The sequence below is a fragment of the Oncorhynchus keta genome, chromosome 6 (genome assembly GCF_023373465.1).
Source record: "Oncorhynchus keta strain PuntledgeMale-10-30-2019 chromosome 6, Oket_V2, whole genome shotgun sequence".
NCBI lineage: Eukaryota > Metazoa > Chordata > Actinopteri > Salmoniformes > Salmonidae > Oncorhynchus > Oncorhynchus keta.
Genome location: NC_068426.1, coordinates 25,266,004 through 25,289,432, shown reverse-complemented (window position 1 = coordinate 25,289,432; position 23,429 = coordinate 25,266,004). Strand labels below are relative to the sequence as shown.

Here is a 23,429-nt window from a genome sequence, read left to right as displayed (position 1 = left end):
CACTGCCCTCCTACTTCCTTCTCTCCATCCCTCTCCACTGCCCTCCTCCTTCCTTCTCTCCATCCCTCTCCACTGCCCTCCTCCTTCCTTCTCTCCATCCCTCTCCACTGCCCTCCTCCTTCCTTCTCTCCATCCTCTCCACTGCCCTCCTCCTTCCTTCTCTCCATCCCTCTCCACTGCCCTCCTACTTCCTTCTCTCCATCCCTCTCCACTGCCCTCCTCCTTCCTTCTCTCCATCCCTCTCCACTGCCCTCCTACTTCCTTCTCTCCATCCCTCTCCACTGCCCTCCTACTTCCTTCTCTCCATCCCTCTCCACTGCCCTCCTCCTTCCTTCTCTCCATCCCTCTCCACTGCCCTCCTCCTTCCTTCTCTCCATCCCTCTCCACTGCCCTCCTCCTTCCTTCTCTCCATCCCTCTCCACTGCCCTCCTACTTCCTTCTCTCCATCCCTCTCCACTGCCCTCCTACTTCCTTCTCTCCATCCCTCTCCACTGCCCTCCTACTTCCTTCTCTCCATCCCTCTCCACTGCCCTCCTACTTCCTTCTCTCCCTCCCCCTCCACTGCCCCCTACTTCCTTCTCTCATCCCTCTCCACTGGCTTCCTTCTCTCCATCCCTCTCCACTGCCCCCTACTTCATTCTCTCCATCCCTCTCCACTGCCCTCCTACTTCCTTCTCTCCCTCCCTCTCCACTGCCCCCTCACCTTCCTTCTCATCCCTCTCCACTGCCCCCTACTTCCTTCTCTCCATCCCTCTCCACTGCCCTCCTCCTTCCTTCTCTCCATCCCTCTCCACTGCCCTCCTCCTTCCTTCTCTCCACTGCCCTCCTCCTTCCTTCTCTCCAGTCCTCTCCACTGCCCTCCTCCTTCCTTCTTTCCATCCCTCTCCACTGCCCTCCTCCTTCCTTCTCTCCATCCCTCTCCACTGCTCCCCTACTTCCTTCTCTCCATCCCTCACCACTGCCCTCCTCCTTCCTTCTCTCCATCCCTCTCCACTGCCCTCCTCCTTCCTTCTCTCCACTGCCGTCCTCCTTCCTTCTCTCCATTCCTCTTCACTGTCCTCCTCCTTCCTTCTCTCATCACTCTCCACCGCCTCCCTTACTTATTTCCATCCCTCTCTACTGCCTCCTACCTTCTCTCCACTGCTTCCTACTTCTCTCATCCCTTCTCCACTGCTTCCTACCTTCTCTCCATCCCTCTCCACTGCCCCCTACTTCCTTCTCTCCATCCCTCTCCACTGCCTCTCTACTTCCTTCTCTCATCCCTCTCACCGCCCTCCCTACTTCCCTTCTACTGCCTCCTCCCACCTACCCCCCTCCACCCCCTCCACTGCTTCCTACCTTCTCTCTCATCCCTCTCCACTGCTTCCTACCTTCTCTCCACCCCTCTCCACTGCTTCCTACCTTCTCTCTCCATCCCTTTGCACTTTCCTACCTTCTCTCCACTGCTTCCCCTTCTCCATCCCTCCACTGCCCTCCTACTTCCTTCTCTCCACCCCTCTCCACTGCCCTCCTACCTTCTCTCCACCCCTCTCCACTGCTTCCTACTTCCTTCTCTCCCCCTCTCCACTGCTTCCTACCTTCTCTCCATCCCTTGCACTGCTTCCTACTTCATTCTCTCCATCCTCTCCACTGCTTCCTACCTTCTCTCCACCCCCTCTCCACTGCCTTCCTACCTTCTCTCCATCCCTCTCCACTGCTTCCTACCTTCCTTCCATCTTGCACTCCCTCTCCCATCCTCTCCACTGCTTCCTACCTTCTCTCCACCCCTCTCCACTGCTTCCTACCTTCTCTCCTTCTCTCCCTACTTCCTTCTCTCCATCCCTCCACTGCTTCCTCTCTCCATCCCCTCCACCGCCCCCTACTTCCACTCTCCATCCCTCTCCACTGCCTCCTACTACCTCTCTCCATCCCTCTCCACTGCCCTCCTCCTTCCTTCTCTCCATCCCTCTCCAATGCCCTCCTACCATCCCTCTCCACTGCCCCCTACTTCCTTCTCTCCATCCCTCTCCACTGCCCCCTACTTCCTTTTCTCCATCCCTCTACACTGCCCTCCTACTTCCTTCTCTCCATCCCTCTCCACTGCCCTCCTACTTCCTTCTCTCCTCCCCCTCCACTGCCCCCCTTCCTTCTCTCATCCCTCTCCACTGGCTTCCTTCTCTCCATCCCTCTCCACTGCCCCCTACTTCATTCTCTCCATCCCTCTCCACTGCCCTCCTACTTCCTTCTCTCCCTCCCTCTCCACTGCCCCCTACTTCCTTCTCTCATCCCTCTCCACTGCCCCCTACTTCCTTCTCTCCATCCCTCTCCACTGCCCTCCTCCTTCCTTCTCTCCATCCCTCTCCACTGCCCTCCTCCTTCCTTCTCTCCACTGCCCTCCTCCTTCCTTCTCTCCAGTCCTCTCCACTGCCCTCCTCCTTCCTTCTCTCCATCCCTCTCCACTGCCCTCCTCCTTCCTTCTCTCCATCCCTCTCCACTGCTCCCCTTCCCTTCTCTCCATCCCTCTCCACTGCCCTCCTCCTTCCTTCTTCCATCCCTCTCCACTGCCCTCCTCCTTCCTTCTCTCCACTGCCGTCCTCCTTCCTTTCTCTCCATTCCTCTTCACTGTCCTCCTCCTTCCTTCTCTCATCACTCTCCACCCCTCCCTTACTTATTTCCATCCTCTCTACTGCCTCCCTACCTTCTCTCCACTGCTTCCTACCTTTTCTCCATCCTTCTCCACTGCTTCCTACCTCTCTCCATCCTCTCCACTGCCCCCGTCCTCTCTCCATCCCTCTCCACTGCCTCCTATTCTTTCTCTCATCACTCTCCACCTTCCCTTACCTTCCATCCTCTCTACTGCCTCCTACCTTCTCTCCACTGCTTCCTACCTTCTCTCCATCCCTCTCCACTGCTTCCTACCTTCTCTCCACCCCTCTCCACTGCTTCCTACCTTCTCTCCATCCCCTTGCACTGCTTCCTCCTTCTCTCCACTGCTTCCTATCCCTCTCCATCCTCTCCACTGCCTCCTACCTTCTCTCCATCCCTCTCCACTGCTTCCTACCTCTCTCCACCCTCTCCACTGCTTCCTACCTTCTCTCCACCCTCTCCACTGCTTCCTACCTTCTCCATCCCTTTGCACTGCCTTCCTCCTTCCTCTCTCCATCCCTCTCCACTGCTTCCTACCTTCTCTCCACCCTCTCCACTGCTTCCTACCTTCTCTCCACCCCTCTCCACTGCTTCCTACCTTCTCTCCATCCCTTTGCACTGCTTCCATCCTTCTCTCCATCCTCTCCACTGCTTCCTACCTTCTCCTCCACCCTCTCCACTGCTTCCTACCTTCTCTCCACCCCCTCTCCACTGCCCCCTCCTCTCTCCATCCCTCTCCACTGCTTCCTACCTTCTCTCCATCCCTCTCCACTGCCCATCCCTCTCCACTTCCATTCTCTCCATCCCTCCTTCCTTCTCTCCATCCCTCCAATGCCCTCTTTTACTTCCTTCTCTCCATCCCTCTCCACTGCCCCCTACTTCCTTTCTCTCCATCCCCACTGCCCTCCTACTTCCTTTTCTCCATCCTCTCCTGCCCTCCTTCCTTCTCTCCATCCCTCTGCCCTCCAATCCTTCTCCTCCCCTCCACTGGCTTCCTTCTCTCCATCCCTCTCCTGCCCCCTGGCTTCCTTCTCTCCATCCCTCTCCACTGCCCTCCTACTTCCTTCTCTCCATCCCTCTCCACTGCCCTCCTACTTCCTTCTCTCCTCCCTCTCACTGCCCCCTTCTCTATCCTTCTCTCATCCCTCTCCACTGCCCTCCTCCTTCCATTTCCACTGCCCTGCTCCTTCTCCATCACTGCCCTCCTCCTTCCTTCTCTCCACTGCCCTCCTCCTTCCTTCTCTCCAGTCCTCTCCACTGCCCCTCCTCCTTCCTTCTTTCCATCCCTCTCCACTGCCCTCCTCCTTCCTTCTCTCCATCCCTCTCCACTGCTCCCCTACTTCCTTCTCTCCATCCCTCACCACTGCCCTCCTCCTTCCTTCTCTCCATCCCTCTCCACTGCCCTCCTCCTTCCTTCTCTCCACTGCCGTCCTCCTTCCTTCTCTCCATTCCTCTTCACTGTCCTCCTCCTTCCTTCTCTCATCACTCTCCACCGCCTCCCTTACTTATTTCCATCCCTCTCTACTGCCTCCTACCTTCTCTCCACTGCTTCCTACCTTTTCTCCATCCTTCTCCACTGCTTCCTACCTTCTCTCCATCCCTCTCCACTGCCCCCTACTTCCTTCTCTCCATCCCTCTCCACTGCCTCTCTACTTCTTTCTCTCATCACTCTCCACCGCTTCCCTTACTTATTTCCATCCCTCTCTACTGCCTCCTACCTTCTCTCCACTGCTTCCTACCTTCTCTCCACCCCTCTCCACTGCTTCCTACCTTCTCTCCACCCCTCTCCACTGCTTCCTACCTTCTCTCCATCCCTCTCCACTGCCTCCTACCTTCTCTCCATCCCTCTCCACTGCTTCCTACCTTCTCTCCACCCCTCTCCACTGCTTCCTACCTTCTCTCCACCCCTCTCCACTGCTTCCTACCTTCTCTCCATCCCTCTCCACTGCTTCCTACCTTCTCTCCATCCCTCTCCACTGCCTCCTACCTTCTCTCCATCCCTCTCCACTGCTTCCTACCTTCTCTCCACCCCTCTCCACTGCTCCCTACCTTCTCTCCATCCCTCTCCACTGCTTCCTACCTTCTCTCCATCCCTCTCCACTGCTTCCTACCTTCTCTCCACCCCTCTCCACTGCTTCCTACCTTCTCTCCACCCCTCTCCACTGCTTCCTACCTTCTCTCCATCCCTCTCCACTGCTTCCTACCTTCTCTCCACCCCTCTCCACTGCTTCCTACCTTCTCTCCACCCCTCTCCACTGCTTCCTACCTTCTCTCCACCCCTCTCCACTGCTTCCTACCTTCTCTCCATCCCTTTGCACTGCTTCCTACCTTCTCTCCATCCTTCTCCACTGCTTCCTACCTTCTCTCCACCCCTCTCCACTGCTTCCTACCTTCTCTCCACCCTCTCCACTGCTTCCTACCTTCTCTTCCATCCCTCCTGCTTCCTACCCTCTCTCCATCCCTCCACTGCTTCCTACCTTCTCTCCATCCCTCTCCACTGCCTCCTGCCCTCTCTCCATCCCTCTCCACTGCTTCCTACCTTCTCTCCATCCCTCTCACTGCTTCCTACCTCTTCATCCTCTCCACTGCTTCCTACCTCTCTCCATCCCTCCACTGCTTCCTACCTTCTCTCCATCCCTCTCCACTGCCTCCTACCCTCTCTCCATCCCTCTCCACTGCTTCCTACCTTCTCTCCACCCCTCTCCACTGCTTCCTACCTTCTCTCCACCCCTTTCCACTGCTTCCTACCTTCTCTCCATCCCTCTCCACTGCTTCCTACCTTCTCTCCACCCCTCTCCACTGCCTCCTACCCTCTCTCCACCCCTCTCCACTGCCTCCTACCTTCTCTCCACTGCTACCTACCCTCTCTCCATCCCTCTCCACTGCCTCCTACCTTCTCTCCATCCCTCTCCACTGCTTCCTACCTTCTCTCCACCCCTCTCCACTGCTTCCTACCCTCTCTCCATCCCTCTCCACTGCTTCCTACCTTCTCTCCACCCCTCTCCACTGCTTCCTACCTTCTCTCCACCCCTCTCCACTGCTTCCTACCTTCTCTCCACCCCTCTCCACTGCTTCCTACCTTCTCTCCACCCCTCTCCACTGCTTCCTACCTTCTCTCCACCCCTCTCCACTGCTTCCTACCTTCTCTCCATCCCTTTGCACTGCTTCCTACCTTCTCTCCATCCTTCTCCACTGCTTCCTACCTTCTCTCCACTGCTTCCTACCTTCTCTCCACCCCTCTCCACTGCTTCCTACCTTCTCTCCACCCCTCTCCACTGCTTCCTACCTTCTCTCCATCCCTCTCCACTGCTTCTGCTACCCTCTCTCCATCCCTCTCCACTGCTTCCTACCTTCTCTCCATCCCTCTCCACTGCCTCCTACCCTCTCTCCATCCCTCTCCACTGCTTCCTACCTTCTCTCCATCCCTCTCCACTGCTTCCTACCTTCTCTCCATCCCTCTCCACTGCTTCCTACCCTCTCTCCATCCCTCTCCACTGCTTCCTACCTTCTCTCCATCCCTCTCCACTGCCTCCTACCCTCTCTCCATCCCTCTCCACTGCTTCCTACCTTCTCTCCACCCCTCTCCACTGCTTCCTACCTTCTCTCCACCCCTTTCCACTGCTTCCTACCTTCTCTCCATCCCTCTCCACTGCTTCCTACCTTCTCTCCACCCCTCTCCACTGCCTCCTACCTTCTCTCCACTGCTACCTACCCTCTCTCCATCCCTCTCCAATGCCTCCTACCTTCTCTCCACTGCTTCCTACCCTCTCTCCACCCCTCTCCACTGCCTCCTACCTTCTCTCCACTGCTACCTACCCTCTCTCCATCCCTCTCCACTGCCTCCTACCTTCTCTCCACTGCTACCTACCCTCTCTCCATCCCTCTCCAATGCCTCCTACCTTCTCTCCACTGCTTCCTACCCTCTCTCCATCCCTCTCCACTGCTTCCTACCTTCTCTCCACCCCTCTCCACTGCTTCCTACCTTCTCTCCACCCCTCTCCACTGCTTCCTACCTTCTCTCCACCCCTCTCCACTGCTTCCTACCTTCTCTCCATCCCTTTGCACTGCTTCCTACCTTCTCTCCATCCTTCTCCACTGCTTCCTACCTTCTCTCCACCCCTCTCCACTGCTTCCTACCTTCTCTCCACCCCTCTCCACTGCTTCCTACCTTCTCTCCATCCCTCTCCACTGCTTCCTACCCTCTCTCCATCCCTCTCCACTGCTTCCTACCTTCTCTCCATCCCTCTCCACTGCCTCCTACCCTCTCTCCATCCCTCTCCACTGCTTCCTACCTTCTCTCCATCCCTCTCCACTGCTTCCTACCTCTTCATCCCTCTCCACTGCTTCCTACCCTCTCTCCATCCCTCTCCACTGCTTCCTACCTTCTCTCCATCCCTCTCCACTGCCTCCTACCCTCTCTCCATCCCTCTCCACTGCTTCCTACCTTCTCTCCACCCCTCTCCACTGCTTCCTACCTTCTCTCCACCCCTTTCCACTGCTTCCTACCTTCTCTCCATCCCTCTCCACTGCTTCCTACCTTCTCTCCACCCCTCTCCACTGCCTCCTACCCTCTCTCCACCCCTCTCCACTGCCTCCTACCTTCTCTCCACTGCTACCTACCCTCTCTCCATCCCTCTCCACTGCCTCCTACCTTCTCTCCATCCCTCTCCACTGCTTCCTACCTTCTCTCCACCCCTCTCCACTGCTTCCTACCTTCTCTCCATCCCTCTCCACTGCTTCCTACCTTCTCTCCACCCCTCTCCACTGCTTCCTACCTTCTCTCCACCCCTCTCCACTGCTTCCTACCTTCTCTCCACCCCTCTCCACTGCTTCCTACCTTCTCTCCACCCCTCTCCACTGCTTCCTACCTTCTCTCCACCCCTCTCCACTGCTTCCTACCTTCTCTCCATCCCTTTGCACTGCTTCCTACCTTCTCTCCATCCTTCTCCACTGCTTCCTACCTTCTCTCCACTGCTTCCTACCTTCTCTCCACCCCTCTCCACTGCTTCCTACCTTCTCTTCACCCCTCTCCACTGCTTCCTACCTTCTCTCCATCCCTCTCCACTGCTTCCTACCCTCTCTCCATCCCTCTCCACTGCTTCCTACCTTCTCTCCATCCCTCTCCACTGCCTCCTACCCTCTCTCCATCCCTCTCCACTGCTTCCTACCTTCTCTCCATCCCTCTCCACTGCTTCCTACCTTCTCTCCATCCCTCTCCACTGCTTCCTACCCTCTCTCCATCCCTCTCCACTGCTTCCTACCTTCTCTCCATCCCTCTCCACTGCCTCCTACCTCTCTCCATCCCCTCCACTGCTTCCTACCTTCTCTCCACCCTCTCCACTGCTTCCTACCTTCTCTCCACCCCTTTCCACTGCTTCCTACCTTCTCTCCATCCCTCTCCACTGCTTCCTACCTTCTCTCCACCCCTCTCCACTGCCTCCTACCTTCTCAACTGCTACCTACCCTCTCTCCATCCCTCTCCAATGCCTCCTACCTTCTCTCCACTGCTTCCTACCCTCTCTCCACCCCTCTCCACTGCCTCCTACCTTCTCTCCACTGCTACCTACCCTCTCTCCATCCCTCTCCAATGCCTCCTACCTTCTCTCCACTGCTTCCTACCCTCTCTCCATCCCTCTCCACTGCTTCCTACCTTCTCTCCACCCCTCTCCACTGCTTCCTACCTTCTCTCCACCCCTCTCCACTGCTTCCTACCTTCTCTCCACCCCTCTCCACTGCTTCCTACCTTCTCTCCATCCCTTTGCACTGCTTCCTACCTTCTCTCCATCCCTCTCCACTGCTTCCTACCTTCTCTCCACCCCTCTCCACTGCTTCCTACCTTCTCTCCACCCCTCTCCACTGCTCCCTACCTTCTCTCCATCCCTCTCCACTGCTTCCTACCCTCTCTCCATCCCTCTCCACTGCTTCCTACCTTCTCTCCATCCCTCTCCACTGCCTCCTACCCTCTCTCCATCCCTCTCCACTGCTTCCTACCTTCTCTCCATCCCTCTCCACTGCTTCCTACCTTCTCTCCATCCCTCTCCACTGCTTCCTACCCTCTCTCCATCCCTCTCCACTGCTTCCTACCTTCTCTCCATCCCTCTCCACTGCCTCCTACCCTCTCTCCATCCCTCTCCACTGCTTCCTACCTTCTCTCCACCCCTCTCCACTGCTTCCTACCTTCTCTCCACCCCTTTCCACTGCTTCCTACCTTCTCTCCATCCCTCTCCACTGCTTCCTACCTTCTCTCCACCCCTCTCCACTGCCTCCTACCCTCTCTCCACTGTCTCCTACCTTCTCTCCACTGCTTCCTACCCTCTCTCCATCCCCCTCCACTGCCTCCTACCTTCTCTCCACTGCTTCCTACCCTCTCTCCATCCCTCTCCACTGCTTCCTACCTTCTCTCCACCCCTCTCCACTGCTTCCTACCTTCTCTCCACCCCTTTCCACTGCTTCCTACCTTCTCTCCATCCCTCTCCACTGCTTCCTACCTTCTCTCCACCCCTCTCCACTGCCTCCTACCCTCTCTCTACTGTCTCCTACCTTCTCTCCACTGCTTCCTACCCTCTCTCCATCCCTCTCCACTGCCTCCTACCTTCTCTCCACTGCTTCCTACCCTCTCTCCATCCCTCTCCACTGCTTCCTACCTTCTCTCCATCCCTCTCCACTGCTTCCTACCTTCTCTCCATCTGTCCCCCCCTCCCTTCATCTGTTCCTCGTTTCACCCTCACTTATTTGGTGGTGCAGTCCATCACCCTCCTTCCATCTCCCTGCCCACTTCATCCAACTCTCCCTCCATCCCCCCTCACCTCCTTAGTGACGTTGTCCTGCACCAGGTTGTAGAGGGGCACGATGCGGCTGACCTCCAGCAGGACGGGGATGGGCGAGGGCTGCTCGCGGCCTGCCTGACGGCACAGGTGGCAGGCCGACGGACAGCTGCCCTTCTCTTCGCAGCGGATCTCCACGCCACTCACCAGGTCCTCTGTCAGCAGCTGGGTCTTCAGCAGCCCAGACAGGTAGCTGATGAAGGGCATGGACTTGAGCTCGCGCCTGCTTCCCTGGTCTGTCGCCTCTGGGAGACAGAAAGAAGGAGAGAGGGCAACTGAAAAACAGTCTATAGTCTAACATCAGATTGTATCAGTCCTAACCTTAATCATTAAGGGACATGGAGAAATAGCTGACCCTGTGTCAGTGGTTGGGAGCAACATCTACCTATCCCAAAAAACACATTGTGTAAATGACAAGAGACTTTCCTTTTCCTTTAGCTTCATTTACAGAGATTAGTCTCATTTTGAGATGAAATCTCTTCGCAAGAGAGACCAGAACGGTGTCTGAGCGACAAAGGACCAGAGCCAAAACCCCATACACACTGACACACTGCAAACCTGCATCGACGTACGTCCGCCACATGTCCTGAATCGCCCATAACACAGGGCTGACAGCTGCATTCACGTCTTCCTATCCCCCAAAACGGCTCATATCAAAATACACAGCCAGTGATCGGGGAGTTTCACACGGCCGCCTCACTCACATCGCATGTGCCACCATCTGGATCTACTTTCTATTGCGGTCAAACAAAATAATCCCTCATTGTCATCAACTCCTCCACCGGGAATGAACGGTGGGTAATGACTTATTCCTGCATAGTGTAAATAAGCATTGTTTGATTTTCTCATCGACAGGGGGATTCTTGCGCATAACGTAACCGAGCCAGTGGGCTAACAATGCTACGTTGGAAAGAAGTGAAACAGGGAGTAATGTTAATTGAGTGTTGAGTGTTTCCTTGGATGGAAGGGAGGCTGGAGGGAAGTATACCGCCATGTGTTGGGAAAGCAGCAGATGTGCTGTCTGTCTGTGTTGATGGGAGGAGAGACGGGACACACAGCAAATTTGCGATCAGAATTTGAACACCCACAGTGTTAAATATAACACTTTTTTGTGTATATGTAGCCCACCAAAATAGTGTTAAACTAACACTTTTTAAAGTGTTGTTAAACTAACACCCCAAGAGTCTTAGGTCCCTAAAATCATGGACGTTGCAAATTCCAACTAACATGAACATTTTATTGGCGCTGATGCTGTTACACAATATCAGTGTTAGGGAATTAACACCTGTGGTGTTACAGTCATTTGTTTTTGCGTGTTTTTTTTGTATATCAATGTAAGGTCTAAAGCCTTATTTGCATATTTATTTCCCAGGTTGCCTTTCGAGTGAATTTTAAAGGTACCTGTACCACCCATGACTGTGTTTTCTAGTGACAGTGACATGTTTGTTGCAATCATATGGCTTTCATTCCTGTATTCTTCACCAAATGATTCCCTAAGTTAATATTTTAGCATAAAAACTATTATTTATGACAATCCATAACTTTTTTTGACAATAACTTTTTTTGTTGACAATACCATACTTCGACAGCCTAGTTTTACTCACAGTGATGTGAAACTCCTGGTTTACAGGCCACATCAGTCATATTATGCTGGCTTGCAAAGTGTTATATAATTCCTATTGGAATCGAGTCAGAGTTAGGATATCCAATAATTGTGACTTTCAACCACTCACTATCCAATAATTGTGACTTTCAACCACTCACAATCTGCAGTTAGAATGACTGCAAAGGTAGGGAATAATGAAAAATGAAACTACCTAAACCATCTCAATAATGGGTGAAATAAGTCCAACCACTTACAGATGGGATTAGTTTAGAAAAATGCATGTTATTTATCCATGTGTAGTATGAGATCAATGAATCAATCACAGTTTTCTCTGGATCAAAATGGGGTTTACGTGGTCGGCTTCATGGGAGCGTGGCCATGGCTGCAGTCGCCGACCAAAGACTTTAAGAGGCCCTCCTGTTGGCCGCATGACAAAGTGTATCTGTTTTAAAGCTCATTTCCTGCAATTCTACACATTTCGCCACGTGGCGGAGATGAACCACGGCAAGGTTTCTGGGAACATGGACGTGTCCAAACCAATTATGACCTCCGTAAGGCAATCAACGAGGCAAAGCGTCAGTACAGAGACAAAGTGGAGTCCCAGTTCAATGGCTCAGACACTAGATGCATGTGGCAGGGACTCATGGATTATCCAACCCTAGACAACCTCTGCCCAGTACCCTACACGCTTAGAAGAAAAGGTGCTATCAAGAACATAAAAGGGTTCTTCGGGTGTCCCCATATGAGAACCATTTGAAGAACACTTTTGGGTTCCATGTAGAGCCCTTTCAACTGCCTTGAACCAAAAAAATGTATTCTATGGGAACAGCCGAGGAAACCTTTTGAAACCCGGTACTCTGCTCCTCAGTCACTGTCACCAGCCGGCTACCCCCGGGTACTCTACCCTGTACCTTAGGGACTGCTTCCCTATGTACATAGTCATTGAACACTGGTCACTTTAATAATGTTTATATAGTATTTATATATCAACTGCTGTACTTTTGGGGGATTATTTTAAAAAAGTGTGATTATTGTGTGCTTGTTGACATTTACTGCATTGATTGATAGGAACATAAACATTTCGCCATAACACCTTTTCCACTCTGTGAGAGTTAACGGAAGTTACAGTCGAGTAACAACACCACCACCTGGTTAACACTGTTTACCGCAGGTGGCGTCAATTTAAATCCTCTAGTGATAAACCTCACTCGAATCAACACTCACAACCCGTTTTTACCTCAACACCGAGATTTAGACACCTGCCAATTTGCTGTGGACGCAGGAGAGAGGAGCTCTGATTGAGTGGTGAGGGTCTCTCAGCAACAGCAATGTTCAATCAATGTTCAAACTGTTGCAAACTGCTGATGGGAGGAAATTATATTCATCATGTGCTATGGATGATTTTGCTTAATTCTTCCAAATGTGTATTTATTGTGGGGGGGGGGTCTTCATAACCCCAAGTGGGCATGAATGTTTTCATGGCATATCAGAATGAATATTGTTTTGTTCAATCTGCATGCCTTGTCTAAGTAGTTCCATTACCTAACCTGTACTTCTTTGCTGCACAGGAGCAATGCCGTGGTTGACTACGAGTGAATGATTTCCAGCCATAGTCTCTAATTGTTTGCTATTAAGAGGCCTACAGGTTTTCTCCAACTGCAGAGCAATTAACTCACTCAGTCATATCCCGAATTGTAGGAAAAGGTCTGGAGCTGAATCAACAGGGGGAGGAGAACTAAATGAGAACACCAGGCAGGGCCAGAGGTGAGATGTATTAGCTAGCTACCCCCTTAACCAAAGGCCAAACTCACACAGTTTGTGCTAGCTACATTTTACCAGAGGAGGAAGGGGAAGGAAAAAAATGTGTTACTTTTTTAACAAGGCAAATTCTTATTTTCAATGACAACCTAGGAACAGTGTGTTTACTGCCTTGTTCAGGGGCAGAACGACAGATTTGTACCTTGTCAGCTCGGGGATTCGATCTATCAACCTTTTGGTTCCTAATCCAACGCGCTAACCACGAGGCTACCTGCCGCCCCGATAGAGTAATTGGCAGCAGCTTAGGGTAAAAAAATGCATTTAATCATATTGAAATAGAGCAGCCTTCGGGAATATTTTACAGAACAAAAATAACATTTACAGCGCGTGAACTTAATCAGCATGTGTGTCCGTTCTTAAACTCACTCGCATTCTCTCTCGACGGCCCTTTAAAAGCCGAGCCAAGGACAAAGCTTGTTATGTCTTCTGCTTCCATTCCTCATACACACAAACACATTCGGAGCTGGACTCTCTCACAGAACATCTGTGAAAAATAGCTTCCACTGGAGCAGGTGGGGGAAAAAGCATAAATGTAACACAGGTGCAGATTATCGGACATTTTCAGGATAAGAGGACTAGTCGGTGACAGAGTTCCAAATGAATCTTCTACGCAAAAAACAAACATTCCACTGCCACAAGGACTCACCACCCATGCATATACTGTAACACCAGCTCAAATGAGATATATACACTGTAGTAAAAATGTCAAACACAGAGGTGAGAAGCGCGAGTCAATAAATTCCCTCTTTCATTCAACACATGCAAGTGTGTGAGATATACGTCATCAGACAGTGTGTGTGTGTGTGTGTAGTTTGATAATAGGCTGATGTTGTGGTGAGACTGTGGGCTCCAAACACAGACCCAGCTGCAGAGCAGAGAGAGTATGAAAGGACTGGAGTAGTGAAAGGGGGGAGGGATACTCTCCTCCGTATCCTATGTAAACAGGCTCAAGGGGTGTGGCTCTAAGAGCCCAATTACACGCACTTCTTGAGTCAACACAGACACAGAAAGGAGCTGTCATCACTTGGCCCTCGCAATAAAGCCCTGTGATTATCCCAGGTTCTACTGCAGGCTTCGCAGGGCTGCTCACATCACAGCCGTCTGCGTTACTTCCTTCCCCTTCCTCTCCATCCGTAAGCCTGCGACAATCATGTCTGACAGTTAATATTAATCCCAACGTTTTAGATGGGATTGAGAGGTGACAACTGGACACTGGATAACACAGCCCTTATGCTTTAATTAAAGGTGTGCAGGAGGCTTACAACTGTGTAAAATTCTATTTTGTCTGGATTCTACAGAAAATGTATCAATGGGTAGCTTAAATTGTTTTGGGAGAGTAGCAGTGAATATGTTGTGTTTTATATCTGGTCAATCTGTAAAACAGACAGTTAATATATTAAGGATGAATGACTTTCCCAAACATTGATATCTCTCTCTCTCTCTGTTTCTCTCCTTCTCCGGTGTCTCGCTCTTGTCCCTCCAACGTCCTGACGGGCTGTGGCCGATGAAGGACGGCACGGGTTGCTATGACTACTCAAAGGGCACGGACAGCACGGACGGCTTCAACGGGGGCTCTCTCTCCCTCTCTCCGTCTCTCCCTCTCTCTAAATAATGAGTCTTTGTTGATACAGTGTATTCTTAGAAGCTACACTCTGGTCATGATCGTGTCCCTGGCAACACCAGCAACGTGTCAGATATCTCAGTGCTAATTTCACACAGATGTTGTCAGATTGTTAGTGTTGGCATTGTTATTATTGCCCCATAAAATATCTCTGTTCAGGAGTTTTTTGACGTGAAATTTGGCCTTTATAACTACTCTGGTACTCGTCAAGATCATATCCACTATTTATTCTCCTCAGTCAGTTGATATCTGCATTTTCATAGTGAAAATGCAAGATGAAGGGAAATTGCAATGAAATACACACATCATGAGGAGGGAGAGACACAAAGAGAGGGTGCATCTCAGTAGTATAAAGTGAGTAGCTACATCCCCTTGTCTAGCCTACTCTCCATCTGAATCAATCCGGGTTGTGGGTGGAAGCAATATTAGTAGAGGCCATGAACTAAACACTCTGATTGATGCAAAAGTCCCCAAAAATATTCAAAACTAAAACAAAGTGCTGTTGAAGTTTTTTTTTTTTTTTTCTTCAAGGCCCATTGTGTCAGATGAATATAAGTAGACAGTGATTTTTAGGTAAGCAAAGATAACTCCTGCTTCCTAAATACCACAATATCAATATGGCACAGCTGCAGCGCAATTACAGCAACAGCACAAAAGGTTTCTGTTCTGTGAGTCAAAAGCCTATTGTCTTTACAAATGCCTTGATAAATGTCAAATATATTGTAAGCTCACTGAGAATGTTTAGAGATTTTTTTTTTAAATGCATAGCTAAAGCAAGCATACAGACTATCCTTTTTCATTTCCATTTACCTTTTAGTTATGCATAGCTTAACATTATGAAAATCTTCAAATTGCAAATTAACTTTTAATTTATATTAATGTGCAGGTAGTTCATTTTCTGAACTGCAATTTGTTTGTGTATTTATTAGTATCCTCATTACCCCATTAGCAGCTACTCTTCCTGGGATCCAACGGGGATAAAACAATTACATCACAACAAAACACAACAACCACCTACATCATAAATAAAACAATACATCATACAAGGTATTATTTCATTATTACTCTATTATTACAACCCTGTAGCTCACTACAAATACATTTTGTAATAAGACCTTTGCTGCCATCTAGGGGTCAGCTGATATACTATTTTCCATGGGCTGCAGCATCTGCACACATCTGCCCATGACTGTGTATAACTAACTGTAGGCTACTGATAGAGATGGATACTTTTCACGGTTCAAAGGATATATCTTCTTACTGTCCTCATTTATTTTCATCCTGTTACTACAGGATGTAAGAGCATTGTATTACATTTCATGGAAGGCATGTCTATAACTCCTGCATTGCTCTCAAATGGCCCACATCATTTCATGATACATGATTTGAGTTGGGATACTTGAATAATTAATTCTCTGGTACAGGATTTTAAGAGGTGTACCGTTTTTCAGAAAGGAGGAATCATCAAATGATTTATAATGCAATGCCCATGACATTAGAATAATATATTTTATTTGCTAAATCTAGAGACAGTGTTGTATTGTACTAATAAACAGACATTACATTTTATACTAGCTACATTATTTAATACATGAGCTTATAAAATTTAATTTACCATATATCCCCGTATAAAATAATTCCAAACTGATTGACTAAAAATAACTGCCAACCACTTTGGGAGCTTGTCCCAGCTGCAGATGTAAGAGCCAATGAAAATAAGGGTGGCTGGAAAATAACGCCTCGATCCGATCCACAGTATGTTGCGCCAAATGGTACGTAGCATCAACTGGATCAAATGGTACGTAGCATCATCTGGATCAAATGGTACGTAGCATCATCTGGATAAGTGTGCAATGAAAGTTCAACATTCGCTTTCTGCTACCATTTCTGTCAAGCCGTCCACACATACAGTTTGTTGCATACATTCGACAAATCCAACGTATTACAGACATAACGTTCTGCAACTGCCTCTGCAACGCAATGCTGCTCGGCAAACGCAGCGTTCCATTGGAAATTAATGTACTTCTCATTTACTGTCGGTGTGATCGAGGCGTAAATATTACGTAAAGTTACGTCAACACCGCAGTCTCGCTACAGTAGCAGCAGCACACCCACTGAACGCCCCTGTACCACGACAGAGCTGACATTGAAACCAAGGTAAGATGTTATGCTAGTTTAAGATGTCAACCGAATAAATCTAGACCTTTAGGATCATAGCATGTATATACTTGACTTTCAAAATCCATTCGATCATGAATTCTTACGTGACTGCCCCAAACTGGAAGTCACACCGCGATTTAGGGAGGCCTCCCACTGCAAGCTGCCTAACATAGCTCGCGCGAGCATCAGCAAACAAAACAGCAACATGCCACGAGATTATCAATTATTCATTGTGTGTAGTGCAGAAATGCGTCGTCTGCCTGCCAATAACTGGCCATGCTGTTGTCATTTGCATTGGCCATGTAGTGACAGCTTGATTTGAGAAATATCCGTTATGCTAACGTTAGCTAACTTGCTAGCTAACAACAGCTAGCATTTAGCTAACACATTGACAGCTCAATAACACAAACGTCGCAGCATTCGTATAGCTAGCTAGGTAGCGAGCTAGTCAGTTAGCGTAGATAAGCAAGTAAGTCCGTAGTTAGTTAGCTAAATGTGGTAATGAGAAGTGGTATCACTACTTGAAAGCAGGCTACCTTCATCTGTTGAATGATAGATTGCTGCCGCTTGTGCTACACTCCCCTTAATTATATGACCAGCTAAAGTGCAGTGTATCAGTTACAGTAAGTGTACGTTTAAGTTTCGCACAGTGGAGTTTATTCTTCCAATGTTCCTGAGAGGTGACTCTGGCAACTAGAGTCTAGTAGTTCATTAGTCGTGGTCAAAATGCAATGCACTATTAGAGGAATGGTAATGAATACTAAGCCAGTTTTATGAGAAATCATGACAAGTCATCTTTACTCTGCTTGTTATAAGTTGTTAGCAATGCAACCTCTTTCCAACATAAGTCATTGTCATTGATAAACTTTGAGTAGTGAATCATTTCCATTTCTAATCCTCTCCTCACAGGTGTGAACACGATGGCGGCAGCTTTGCCGGCTCTGGACCCAGACCTGCTCCGGGAGGTCCTGGAGTGCCCCATCTGCCTGGAGACTTACAACCAGGAGCAGCTGAGGCCCAAGCTCTTGCAGTGTGGCCACACTGTGTGCAGACAGTGTCTGGAAAAGCTGCTGGCTAGCACCATTAACGGCGTGCGATGCCCCTTCTGCAGCAGGGTCTCCCGCATGAGCAGCATCTCCCAGCTGGCCGACAACCTCACTGTGCTCAAGATCCTGGACTGTGCCAGCTCCTGCACCACCGCCGGCGCCCTCATGTGCAAGTCCTGCCGCAACCGCCTACCCCGACAGTACTGCCAAGACTGCGGCACGGTGCTTTGCGACCTCTGCAAGGGTGAGGGCCACCAGCAGCAGGGCCACACTGTCCAGCCCATCCGGGCGGCCGCTGAGCAGCGCCGGAAGGACCTGGGTGGTAAGCTGGCATCCCTCCGCGAAGCCATGGAGCACATCCAGAAAAAGAGGGCAGCCATTGACAGTCTGACAAAGAACATGCGGGTAAAGTACCGGGCAGTGCAGCAGGAGTACGCCCGGGCTGAGCTGCGTCTGCAGGAGGAGCTGGGGCGCCAGCGGCGGGCCTTCTCTGCCTCCATGGTCGAGGTGGAGAAGCTTAACAGTCAGATCCTGGAGGAGCAGACATACCTGCTGAACCTGGCCGAGGTGCAGGTGGTGTCCCGCTGCGACTACCTGACCATGCAGGTGAAGCAGAGTGACATTGCCCTGTTGGAGGACGACGGAGGGGTGAAGGACGAGGAGGAGCTGGACCTAAGGAGCAGCCTGGACCTGCCTACTCTGATCAAGCTCCAGGACCCTGAGCTGGTGACTACGGAGCATCCCGAGGCTCTGGACGTGGCCCAGCTCACCACCAAACCCTGCACCGTCAACACTGATGAGGATGAGGGGCTGCTGGAGTTTGGGGTTGGTGCCATGTGCAGGGCTGCAGGGGCGATGGGGGACCTGTACAGAGACATTGATATAGTAATGCCTGTAGATGAGGCTGTGTGTGCCTCACCGGGCAGCTTTAAATCCAAGTCCATGGATGAAGGGGGGCCCTCCTCTCCCGGTGATGCCAGGGCTCGCTCGGGGCCACAGCACTGCCAGTTTGTAAAAAAGATGGGTTGCAAGGGTAACCTGCCGGGGATGTTCAACCTGCCAGTTAGCATCTGCGTCACCTCACAGGGTGAGGTCCTGGTGGCTGACCGGGGCAACTACCGCATCCAGATCTTTAACCGCAAAGGCTTCCAGAGGGAGATCCGCCGCAACCCCAGCAGCATCGACAACTTCGTCCTGAGCTTCCTGGGCGCCGACCTGCCCAACCTCATCCCGCTGTCCATCGCTATCACGCCTCAGGGCCTCATCGGGGTCACTGACAACTACGACAACTCGGTCAAGGTATACACCACCGACGGCCACTGCGTGGCCTGCCACAAGAATCAGCTGATCAAGCCTTGGGGCATTGCCGCCATGCCCTCGGGTCAATTTGTGGTGACTGACGTGGAGGGCGGCAAGCTCTGGTGCCTGGCGGTGGATCGCAACGTGGGTGTGGTCAACTACAACCGCCTATGCTCGGCCGTGCGGCCCAAGTTCGTAACATGCGACGCAGCAGGCACTGTCTACTTCACCCAGGGGTTGGGCCTGAACATTGAGAACCGCCACAACGAGCACCACCTAGAGGGGGGTTTCTCCATCGGCTCGGTGGGCACGGATGGCCAGCTGGGCAAACAGCTCAGCCACTTCTTCTCTGAGACTGAGGACTTCCGTTGCATCACGGGCATGTGCGTGGACGCAAACGGTGACCTTTTGGTGACAGACAGCGGCAGGAAGGAGATCCTGCAGTTCCCTAAAGAGGGCGGCTTCAACGTGCTCATCCAGGAGGGACTGACGTGCCCTGTGGGTGTGGCCGTCACACAGAAAGGACAGCTGATGGTGTTGGACTGCTGGGACCACTGTGTAAAAGTCTACACGTACCTACAGAGGAGACGCTCCTCCACCTGCTAGGGGCTAAGAAACTACAAATCTAGTGTGTGTGTGTATGGGGGTGTGTGTACAGACGGTGGTGAACTGTTGATCTGTCACTTTAAAATAAATGGCTTCATTCCAAACAACTCATGCTCCTCCATGATCTGATCTCTGGTCAGTGCTTAGCAGGTCATATAATGAGCCCATATTCTAATCACTGATCCGTGGTCAGTCAGTGGGACTGGCTTGGAGCGGACTGGAACCAAGCCTGTGTCTATCTAACATTTGAGCTGCCTCGGTTGATTTTTATGAATCACAGCACTAAAGACAGCAATAATGCATCAGTGTTGTCACTTTGGGGGTGGGGGAAACTGGTATGTCAATCAATGTGTGAAATTGTTATATTTTAATTGATGTACTATACAGAAGAGGAGATCTGAGAATTTCTAAGCCTAATGACGTGGCAAGAAAATAAATTGCTAAAAATGAATTGCGCTTACAGGCCTTATCGGTTTAGAAGGAATCAAACCTAAATGTAAAGGATGGGATCATGGACATGATCACTATAACTCAGCCATCAATAAAACGTATATCAAGTTCCTGACTGGAATGTTGGGACTCCCAGGGGGTTCCATCTTCAACCTACAAATGAGTTTAGTTACATGTAGACACAGATCTAGGATCAGCTTCTCTTCCTATCTTCCTATTCTGTAACTTCCAATCACATATCCAGGGATTACATTGTGCTATAATAATGGACATCCTTTATTAATCTGAGGGAAAGAAAAAAAATACAGTTTCAATGTGATGAACAGCAAAACTGTTGCTCTCTGTCTAAATGTGATTTCATTCACTGGACTTAACTGGAGAGAGATTCCTTTACATGTCATTTCCTATTTCCTCTGAGTTCGTTTAAAATATATATATATATATATATACACACACTACTAGGTCTTCTGGATGTTCTGTTTCTGTGCATTATGTGTGTTAAATCAACCTATGTGTCTTTCAGAAGTTTGGCCTTCGGTGGAGGCAGTGACTTTACAGTATGTCTTACTAACACATTAGATGAGTTTCTGCGTAACTTGTCTCAATTTCATGTTTGTAATGTTGATTATCTATTGAGTGCAATAAACCCAACATTGATGAAGATCTGCATGTTGTGGTTTCAGATTTATTGTTTATTGTAGATGACACTGGCTGTTGGGGAAATGTAAAAAATGTGTGGTGACTGGTAGCCTAGCAGTTAGTGTTGGGCCAGTAACTGTATCATTGCTGGTTCAAATACCTGAGCCATTGAGAAAGGCACTTAACCCTAACTTTCTCCAGGGGCGCCATACTATTATGGCTGACCCTGAAAAACAACACATTTCACTGCGCCTCTCCTGTCAATAGCCCTTTGTACTATAAGCCTTCCTGTGGTAAATTATTTGGAAGTATCTGCAGTGCAGCAAATTAATTTATTCAAAGCATGTCTCTTTGTATTCCAGTGTTTACAAATGCATACTTTGAACCCATTTATTTGGTGAAACATTAAACATCCGTTTCATGCTATCCGCAGCCCTCACCCAGTCAGTAACAGACCAATTCCATTGTGAAGTTCTCAGTGGTGCAGCATAGTACAGTACAAAAGCCCCTTCGGGTCTTGCCTAATTTTTCTGTTGCAGGAAAAACTGATTGAAATGCAACTGAAGGAATTCCGAGAGGCTATTCTCTCTGCTTTGTCTCAGGGGCAATGGCTACTTATAAAATCAGGAATCATGTCTGTCATGCTATAAATCATGTCTCTATCTGCAGTGTCCTGAACGCTGAACCATATTGAATAAGCCCCACTTTTGCTCTTTTGTCTGGGATTTAATGAACCAATTAAGACTATTGATAGTCCACTCACCTGGGTCTAAATTGATCACTGACGGGACACCTGCATTACTACATGTAGCTTCCCACTCTCCCTGCTCACCTTTCTGGTACTGCAGCCAGAGCTGCTGTTGAGCCTTCTTGCTGGGGAAGTAGATGGTGCAGCTGAGCTCGGAGCCGTACAGGGCCTCAGACACGTAATGGCTGCCGTACTGCTGGATAAAGGACAGCAGCTCCTCTCTGGTGCTCTCTGCAGTCAGCGTCTTCAAAACCTTCGAGAAACCTGGGAACCGTGGAGGGGAAATAATGTGGAACAAATTGAATTATAGTTATAACTGAGGCAAAGAAAAATGGTTTTGTAAATGCTATATTATTTACTGTATGTGTTTTCTGTGCAGTATGATAGTTTAGTAGTGGTAAGCTTGTAAAATAGTGAAATATATGACAGTAAATTGACACTTCATACCTGTAGACAAGGTGATGGCGCTGAGCTTAACTTTGTACAGGTTGCTCCTCACTCTCCACTGCTGAACCATGGGATAGCCCATAGCCTCATTAAACTGGGCATCGCCTGCAATGGACATAGACACATATATATCGTCGTGAATTACTTCCACAATTTTAGTAGGCCCACATTTTTTTCATGCATTGAAAGCTATGGGTAATTTGCGTCAAGAGTTTTAGTCACAACAGGCACATTTGTAATTGTCCGGAGTGCATTAGCTAGCTTTGTTGCTCTTTCACACAAACACTGTCTGTGTACAGTGTGTATCCTGTTGTTTCAAACAACACTAATTTGTCTCGGCACGAAAGTTCCCACCCCGTGCGCAACCAATGGCAGATGGCCGCAATTGGATGTCCAGCATTAAGGCGTGAGCAATCTCACCTTCGTAATTGCATTACCAAACTATCATATGAGTCTGGGTCAGCACAGGGGCCATTAGAACACAGGAGTGAAGGGAACAACTACAACAGAATTCCCACTGAAACCCAAATCATTTATTTATCCCCAAGTTGTGTTCGGAGAAGAGTGGCAGACCCTTCTGGAAACTAGTCACAGGTCACCAAGAAACAAAGTGCTGCAGCCAATTCAGCTAATGGACGGAGGCAGTAGTCCTGAGGTGCGGTTTCAAGCCAACTGACAAGAGTAGTCACGGCCCCCAAAGGGGTCGTGGGAGGGGAACACGTGGGGTGAAGAAGGTGCACGTGTCAGCTTTTAGAGGGCCTGGAGAGGGGTGTGTATGTGCACGTGTGTGCCTACTGCAGAGGCGTGGGGATGTCAGGAGCAATAGCACAGTACAGTGCACGGGGATGAACAGTGTCATTCTAGCTGACCTCACACTTGGAGTCCCACTCTTATGGGTTTAGAAAGCAGAGGATGCTGCAGTATTTCTAGGTATTGAGCTTACAGGAAATGTTGCATTAATTGGAAAATCATTCCTTGACAAACAAATGTAGAAACGTATGCACTACCGTTTTGCCCATTAAAATAACATCAAATTGATTAGAAATACAGTGTAGACATTAATGTTGTAAATTACTATTGTAGCTGGAAACGGCTGATTTGTAATGGAATATATAATAAGTTTGGGGTCACTAAGAAATGTTCTTGTTTTTGTATGGCAGTGTCTGTTCCGTACACACTTGTATAAGTGTCCAAAGAATGAGGCACACACACACACACACACACACACACACACACACACACACACACACACACACACACACACACACACACACACACACACACACACACACACACACACACACACACACACACACACACACACACACCTGTGAGGAGTTGTAGATTTGACAGTGGCTCAGACAGCACTCCTCTACACTGCTCCTCCACAGGCAACGGGATGACCATCAGTCCATCTGCTAGCTGGGGGAAGTCCTTGATGAAGTTGTTGTCCCTGAGAGACAAAGAGAGAAAGAAAAACACACCCACAGAAGAGTCAGCCCTGTCAGACAACATTGGCTTTTCATCTCCATCAGAGTCT

At 49.8% G+C, this 23,429-nt stretch overlaps 2 protein-coding genes and 1 long non-coding RNA gene across 17 annotated transcripts in view; 1 reads left to right on the top strand and 2 right to left on the bottom strand.

Moving 5' to 3' along the window:
• Positions 1-23,429, bottom strand: part of LOC118384863 (astrotactin-2) — a 529,880-nt gene that overhangs the window by 139,855 nt on the left and 366,596 nt on the right. For all 3 annotated transcript variants that reach the window (XM_052521172.1, XM_052521173.1, XM_052521174.1), the window contains 4 exons: positions 23,218-23,342; positions 21,890-21,994; positions 21,527-21,706; positions 9,432-9,694 (listed from right to left, as the gene is read on the bottom strand). In XM_052521172.1, the coding sequence (XP_052377132.1) occupies positions 9,432-9,694; positions 21,527-21,706; positions 21,890-21,994; positions 23,218-23,342 (673 nt within the window). The remainder of the gene's footprint in view (positions 1-9,431; positions 9,695-21,526; positions 21,707-21,889; positions 21,995-23,217; positions 23,343-23,429) is intronic.
• LOC127930761 (uncharacterized) lies at positions 211-8,500 on the bottom strand. Of its 12 annotated transcripts, XR_008139351.1 has the most exons (5): positions 8,307-8,500; positions 7,401-7,586; positions 5,767-5,828; positions 4,213-4,364; positions 211-506 (listed from the first exon to the last, which is right to left on the bottom strand). It is a non-coding gene; the product is annotated as an uncharacterized LOC127930761 (long non-coding RNA). The 12 variants fall into 12 exon arrangements; XR_008139342.1 differs by lacking the exon at positions 211-506 and having other exon boundaries at positions 3,901-4,364; positions 8,276-8,500; XR_008139341.1 differs by lacking the exon at positions 211-506 and having other exon boundaries at positions 3,901-4,364.
• Positions 16,265-20,718, top strand: trim32 (tripartite motif containing 32). 2 transcript variants are annotated; one of them, XM_035772281.2, is made up of 2 exons: positions 16,265-16,651; positions 17,564-20,718. In XM_035772281.2, exon 2 carries the CDS (start codon positions 17,575-17,577, stop codon positions 19,603-19,605), a length of 2,031 nt encoding a protein of 676 aa, XP_035628174.1. In that variant the 5' UTR covers positions 16,265-16,651; positions 17,564-17,574; the 3' UTR covers positions 19,606-20,718. The 2 variants fall into 2 exon arrangements, with proteins under 2 accessions (XP_035628174.1, XP_035628175.1); XM_035772282.2 differs by lacking the exon at positions 16,265-16,651 and adding an exon at positions 16,830-17,277.